General features: G+C 49.0%; 1 protein-coding gene across 1 annotated transcript in view; it reads left to right on the forward strand.

The window, feature by feature from the left end:
- OBSCN (obscurin, cytoskeletal calmodulin and titin-interacting RhoGEF) overlaps positions 1-7,384 on the forward strand; it is a 169,478-nt gene that overhangs the window by 69,392 nt on the left and 92,702 nt on the right. Inside the window, exons 22-26 of the mRNA XM_006146982.2 lie at positions 3,418-3,693; positions 5,040-5,324; positions 5,440-5,706; positions 5,890-6,159; positions 7,041-7,307. Coding sequence (XP_006147044.1) covers positions 3,418-3,693; positions 5,040-5,324; positions 5,440-5,706; positions 5,890-6,159; positions 7,041-7,307 — 1,365 coding nt within the window. The remainder of the gene's footprint in view (positions 1-3,417; positions 3,694-5,039; positions 5,325-5,439; positions 5,707-5,889; positions 6,160-7,040; positions 7,308-7,384) is intronic.

Consider the following 7,384-nt stretch of genomic DNA (forward strand, 5'->3'; position numbering starts at 1 on the left):
GGGAAATCTATTGTGGATATGAAGGCCAATTTGTTAAAATACTAGTAAACTGAATTAATCAATATAGCAAGAGGATCATATACTACATCAAAACTCACAGTCTGAGAGTGAAGGCTAATTTAACATCAAAAGCATTAGAAAATCAATATAAAGCATGATATTATCCGATGGAAATAAAACATAATGTAATTATCATAAGTGCAGTATAAAGTGATAAAATTTGACACTCTAAAATATTTGACTAAATTTAGCATTAATTCATGTCATAAAATTCTTAACAAAGCATAGATGAAAGGATTTTTCCTAATGTAGTAAATGGTATTGCATAAAAATCACAAAGTGAAACCTTGAAATCTTTCCCTTTGAGATTGGAAGCCAAGTGTCATCACTTGTGTCTGATATTGTATAGCATGATTAGAAGAAAAATAGAATGTAAAGTCTAAAAGTTAGATAAAACAAAAGTAGAATTCACAGATGATAGGCTTAGTAAAAGAGTTAAGAAAGATGACCATACAAAATCAATAAACACTTCTTTATTATATATATTAGCAACAAGTGGTTATAAAATGAAATAGTCTCAAAGATAGTATATTTATAATCCCAAGTCCAATTAATATGTTTGGAAGTTCAGCCAGGAAATTATGGTATTTCAATACCATAAAGATCTTGGGACCAGCATATGGTGTAATGGTTAGGTCGCTGGACTCTCACATAGTTGACTGAAGTTCAAAAACCAGACCCGTGGCTTAAAACGCACACCCAGCAAATGTGCATGTGTGCCCACGATCCTGAGAGGAGAATGAAGAAGGGATAGTGGCATGGCCATCGCCATTGGGGGGTAATTTCTTGCTTTCTCTCTTTCTGCGATTTCTTTCTGCTATATCTCTTGGTCTCTCCAGTGAACACACATGCCTGGTAGCAAAAATCTCTCTCTTAAAAAAAAATAGAAACCATAAAGACCTAAATGAATGGACAGAAATTCATCGATTGTCCAAAAGCATTCAATCCAAGTTGAAATCCCAACAATTTTTTTTGTTGTTTCTTTGTTTTATTGAGTGTTGAAAAATGTCAAGTAGATTTCACAGGCCACATGTAGCCAATACATATTTCTCTTGAAGAAGAGCAGTGTGAGCCTTTGCCGTACTAGGTATCAGGTCTTCTCATATAGCTGTAGTTAATTAGACGACAGGGTCTCAATGCAGGGAGAGGTAGCAGATCAAGAGACTAGAACACTGAGCTCAGTAACAGCCCTTTGCATAAATAAACTTGGGCTCTCTTATTCTTTCTCCCTTTTTAAAAAAATTTTGATTTGTGACCAGCAGTTAGTGTAATGGCTATGTTGCTGGACTCCCACGTAGTCGACTGCAGTTCGCATCCCAGACCTGGTGGCTTAAAACTCACGCCAGGCACGTGTGCATGCGTGCCCAAGATCCCAAGAGAAGAATGGAGGAGAAGAGATTGCGGTGTGGCCATCCCCCCTGGGGGGTGATTTCTCGCTTTCTGTCTCTCTGTCTCTCTCTGTCTCTCTGGTGAACGCATATGCCCTGTAGCACACACACAAAAAGAAAAAAAAAAAAGACTCCAGCAGATTGTGATGGGCAAGGTTCAGCAATGGGGAAATCTTTAAAACACACACACAAGCATTAAACCTCTACCATTTAAATATATAAAGAGCTCCTAAAAGTAAATAATAAAAAGACAATGCTATTGGGACCAGCAGTTAGCGTAATGGCTATGTCGCTGGACTCCCACATAGTCGATCGCGGTTCGAGTCCCGGACCCGGTGACTTAAACTCACGCCAGGCGCGTGTGTGTGCGTGCCCAAGATCCCGAGAGGAGAATGGAGGAGAAGGGATTGCGGCATGGCCATCCCCCCTGGGGGGTGATTTCTCGCTTTCTATCTCTCTGTCTCTCTCTGTCTGTCTGGCGAGCGCATGTGCCCTATAGCAAAAAACCTCTCCAAAAAAAAAAAAAAAGACAATGCTATTGATAATTGGTCCAAAGCTTTAAACAATGCTGGACTGAGGTGTGTATCATGCTGGGTAAACTCTCTTCACAATCTAAATGGTGTATAGCGATTTAATGTATGAATAATAATAATAATAATAAAAAAATATAAATAAAAAATAAAATAATTAAAAAACCAAACCAAAACAAAAAAACAATGACACCACAAGAGAGCAAATAGTAATGACCAATAGCATCAGAAGGTGCTCTACCTTGTGGGTCATCAGGACAGTGCAGTAGAAAGCCATAGGACATCCAAGTGCTATCACCAGAGGCCAGTGACTGACAACACTAAAAGCGGGCAAGAAGTGAAACCTCGGGATCTCTCAGGCACTGCAGTGAGAACATGCCCTGCACAGTCACTTGGGAAGACTGTACCATGAGTGAGGTTGAGTGTGCACAACTGTCATGACCTGCAGTCTGTCCCCTGGAAGAACATGTGCATAATATCCCTCCCTACCTGAAATAGTGCCAGAAATAGTGCCAGAATGTGTTCAAAAGTTGTAGTTACTTTTGTTGAGTAAGGAACTTGGAATTGTCAGGACCAGCAGATGGTGTAATGGTTACGTCGCTGGACTCCCACGTAGTCGACCACTAGTTAAGTCCCAGACCAGGCAGCTTAAACTCATGCTGAGCATGTGTGTGTGTGCTTGCCCAAGATCCCGAGAGGAGAATGGAGAAGGGATTGTGGCATGGCCAGCCCTGTTGGGGGGTGATTTCTCACTTTCTGTCTCTCTGTCTTTCTGGCAAGGGCATGCACCCTATAGCAAAAAACTTTCTTAAAAAATAAAAGAAAGAAAGAAACTTGGAATTCTCCAAGGTATTGAATTTAGAAAAAAACAAAAGTGGGATTCACATATGGTATGATTTATCTGAAAAATAAATGATTACTTATTAAGGGAGTTAAGAAAGATGATCATATATGTGATCAGCAGATGGCAAAATGGTCACATTGCTGGACTCCCATGTAGATGACCGAGTCCTGGACCCAGTGGCTTAAAACTCATGCAGGGTGCCTGTGCATGCATGCCTAAATCTCAAGAGAAGACTGGAGGAGAAGGAATTGCGATGAGGTCATCCCTCCTGGGGGGGAATTTCTTGTTTTCTGTCTCTCTGGTGAGCTCACGTGCTCTTTAGCAAAAATCTCTCGTTAAAAAAAAGGAAGAAAGATGATCAAACAAAATCAATATAGAAAATGCTTCTATAGCTATGTACTAGTAACAAGTGGTTGTAAAGTGAAATAATCTCAAAGATAGTATGTTTATAATCCCAAGCCTAATAGAATATATTTAGAAGGTCACACAACTATACAGAGCCTGATGAAGTGTCTGTTCCCCATTTCTCCTTCTCTGTCCCCTGGCTTTCTGGATTTAAGTGGTAATCTGATTCTCTTTGTCCCTCCCTGTCCAGAGCCCATAGTGGTGTTTGCCAAGGAGCAGCCAGCTCTCAGAGAAGTGCAGGCTGAAATGGGAGCCAGTACCACACTGAACTGTGAGGTGGCCCAGGCCCAGACAGAGGTGACTTGGTACAAGGACGGGAAGAAGCTGAGTGGGAGCTCCAAAGTGCGTGTAGAGGCCACAGGCTGCACAAGACGACTGGTGGTGCAGCAGGTCAGCAAGGGGGATGCTGGGGAGTACAGCTGTGAGGCAGGGGGCCAGAGGATCTCCTTCTGCCTGAATCTCACAGGTGGGTACCAGGATGGGGCAGCAATGAGTGAATTCCACTGACAAATTGGGGAATGGAGATTTCTGTGCAAGGCTGTCTCTATCCTGCCTGGGTTTGGGCTAATGCTGTGTTCCTTGCTGCAGCTTCCCAGCCCCCAGTCTCTCTCTACTGCCTGAGATCCTTGGGTCTGAGGATGCATGCTGGAGCCCCTGTCCAAGACATTCCAGGTGTCTGCTTCCCTAGTGTCCCATGCTTTCTGGCCACAAGCCCCCCTCCTGTATGAAACCTACAGCAGAAGCTTAGGAGGCTAAGGCATAGGTCTGTGGAAGTAGCCATTCTCCAGCTGGGGTCAGTGAGCAGATTCTTTTCCCATTGTAAGGTCCACTGGGGATGCTGTGGCTCCCAGCCCTGCTCTCAGGAGTCTCAGCCAGAGTCATCTCTGGCCTTGAATGTTCTTATGTTTAGCAGGTCTGGGGTCTCTTTCTCCAGTCTTGTAGTCCAGCTGCCCTGAGGTCAGTCCTATGGCATGGTCCCAGCTCATAAGCTCATCCTGACCTGCTCCTGGGCCATACTACCCCCTTCCACAAATGCTCCCAGAGTCTCTCTACCCTTCTCTCTGTCTAGTCCTTTCTCCACTCCTGAGGGTTTGCTGTCTGTTCTACATATACAGCCATGCTCCCAGGAGGGCCAGCAGGAGGAGCCCAATTCTCCTACATTGCTGACAGGATCCTCATTAGACTGATGAAATCTTTCATCATCTTCCTGGCAGTGTAGGTCCCAAACTGGCTGGGACTGTGGCCTTCTTGCTGTTCTTGTCCTCGGGTGTAGCCCTTGCTTCCCTGTCCGCCACCCTATGGCCAGTGTGGTATTTTTAAGTGCCTCCTTGGGTCAGAATTTGCATCCCAGGACCTTTGCCCTCTCTCTTTTTGGCCTCACACTTTGACCCTGGGTGTCAAGTCTTTGTTGATGGGATCCTGCCATGCTTAGTCTGCCTTTATGAAATGCCTACCTAGTCCCTAGGCTGGAGCATCCTGCTCTGCACTGCTTCCTGCATTATCTGTGCCTGGACTAGTGCTTCCCTGAAGAGCAGGCCCTTGGATTCACAGCCCATAGATGGGAAAGAGCTCATGTCTTCCTAGGCCTGTGGTCCCAGGCATACCCCCTGAGATCCTGGATGGCGGTCGATGGGCGATGTGTGGCCCTGCTTTATTTATACTGGCTCAGCAGAGAAGGACTGACAGACAAGCTGTTGCATGGCAATGGGCACGTGGGTCCATGTTGCTATAGGTCTGCTCTTCATGGGGAGGGCAGAGTCCAATCCAGAGACATCAAGGTCCCTGTTCTCATACCAACTCACCTACCTTCAGAGCCAGAGCCTGAGCCTCAAGTCTTGGAGAGACCTGGTCGCAAGGAACCTCTGGTGGTCAGGGAACATGAGGACATTGTCTTGACTGCCACTCTGGCTACACCCTCTGTGGCTGCGGTGACATGGCTCAAGGATGGGGTGGAGATACGCCGCAGCAAGCGGCATGAGACAGCCAGCCTGGGGGACACCCACACCCTGACTGTGCGCGGTGCCCAGATCCTGGACAGTGCCATCTACAGCTGCCGTGTGGGCACCGAGGGGCAGGACTTTCCAGTGCAGGTGGAAGGTGGGCCAGGGCTTCAGGGGAGGGTTCATCTGGGTCCCCTGTGTCTCAGAGGAGGGCCAAGGGAGGGTTCAGGTCCTGGACAGAGCCCAGGCTGATGTCCACTTCATGCCCTCAGAGGTGGTCACCAAGTTCTGCCGGCCTCTGGAGCCTGTGAGTGGAGATCTGGGTGGCGCAGTGACACTGACCTGCGAGCTGAGCCCAGCACAGGCGGAGGTGGTGTGGCGTTGTGGAAGCACGCAGCTCCGGCCGGGCAAGCGCTTCCAGATGGCAGCTGTAGGGCCGCTGCGCTCACTCACCATCTCAGGCCTGCGTGAGGAGGATGCGGGAGAGTATGTGTGCGAGAGCCGCAATGACCGCACCAGTGCACAACTCACTGTCAGTGGTAAGCAGTCTCTGGGTAGGGTGGGGCACTGAAGGCTGGTGGGGAAGGCCTGGCAGAGGGGCCACCATGCCTCCAGGGCCTTCCTGGGTGGTTTTGTGGAGGAGGGGTCCTTTGGTGTGTCTGCAAGGTGGGATTTTGAAGAGTCCCTCCTGGCTGCCTCTCAAGCAGTGCTCCCATCCACAGTGCCCCGCGTAGTCAAGTTCAGATCTGAGTTGAGTGCGGTGGTTGCAGAGGAGGGCTGTGAGGCCACCTTCCAGTGCGTGGTGTCCCCCAGCGATGCAGTGGTCACATGGTATCGAAATGGTGCCCAGCTTCAGCCCAGCGAGAAGTTTCTCATATCACAGAGCGGTGCCAGCCACAGCCTGACTATCTCGAGCCTGGTGCTGGAGGATGCCGGCCAGATCACAGCAGAGGCTGAGGGTGCCTCTTCTGCAGCTGCCCTTCGGGTCCGAGGTGCGTGTTGGGGGGTGGAGGTAGCCAGACCTCTGGGTCGGAGATGGAGGGCAGGGTGCACTGAGCTCCTTGCAGCAGGAGCCTCTCCCTTGGGCTGGTCTTCAGTAGGCACTGAGCGCTGCTCTCTGGCCAGTCTGAGTGGCCTCAGGACGTCCATCCAAGAGAAGATGTGGATGGGCCAGAAAGGTCAAGTACCTTCTCATTAGGGAAGATACAGTCTTACAGGCATACTTGGTTGGAAATGGGTGGAAGTTGAGGTGGTCCAGGGAGGCTGGAGGAGGTGGGCCCCGGTTGAGCCTGATGGGTGATGAACTGGGAAGAAGTGAGGTTGGTAGCTGGTGTTTGCAGAGGCAAGAGGGTAAGGATGAACTTAGCATGCTACTGAAGTCAGAGAGCCAGAATTTCATCTGAAGGAAAAGTGAGAATTATGGCAGGTTCTTAAGAAAAGGAGTGGTGTAAACAGATTCACCTTCTGGGGAGATCCTTGGCAGTGTGGGGCTGGGAGGCCCACTGTAAACTGATTCTCCTTCTAGAGTCTTGTTAAAGCACAGATGCTGATGCTGAGGGTCTGGAGAATTCAGAGTTGGCCCCTCTCCGGGGTCTGAAATGGGACACTGCTGGCCACTGGCCACAATTACGAGTTCCCGGCTTGGCAAAGTTCATAGCAGGGAAGCAGGAGGTTGGAGGACTGTGACGGGAAACCTTCATGGTCTTGTTTCCACTCATAAAGTCTGACCTGTGCAGATGTGGGACTGGGTCTGAGTGTGGCCAGGGCCTCACCCAGCTTGGAGTCAGAACATGGGAAACTGGGTGGGTCCTCTGTGTCCTGGCTTTCCCAAGGGGGCGATGCAGCCCTGGCCTCTTCTCTTCCATGATCCCAGAGGCACCAGTGCTGTTCAAAAGGAAGCTTGAGCCGCAGACAGTGGAGGAGAGGAGTTCAGTGACGCTGGAGGTAGAGCTCACACGCCCCTGGCCGGAGGTGAAGTGGACACGGAATGCGGCCATCCTGGCATCAGGCGAGAACGTGGAAATCCATGCTGAGGGCGCTTGTCACCGGCTCGTTCTACACAACGTGGGTTTCACCGATCGGGGCTTCTTTGGCTGTGAGACGCCAGATGACAAGACGCAAGCCAAGTTGACAGTGGAAAGTGAGTCTTGGAGTTGGTGGGTGCTGGCTGGGCCCAGGGATTGAGCATTGAGGAGGAGGGGAGGAAGAGGAGGGAAA

The sequence above is a fragment of the Tupaia chinensis genome, unplaced genomic scaffold (assembly GCF_000334495.1).
Source record: "Tupaia chinensis unplaced genomic scaffold, TupChi_1.0 Scaffold000197_1, whole genome shotgun sequence".
Taxonomy (NCBI): Eukaryota; Metazoa; Chordata; class Mammalia; order Scandentia; family Tupaiidae; genus Tupaia; species Tupaia belangeri.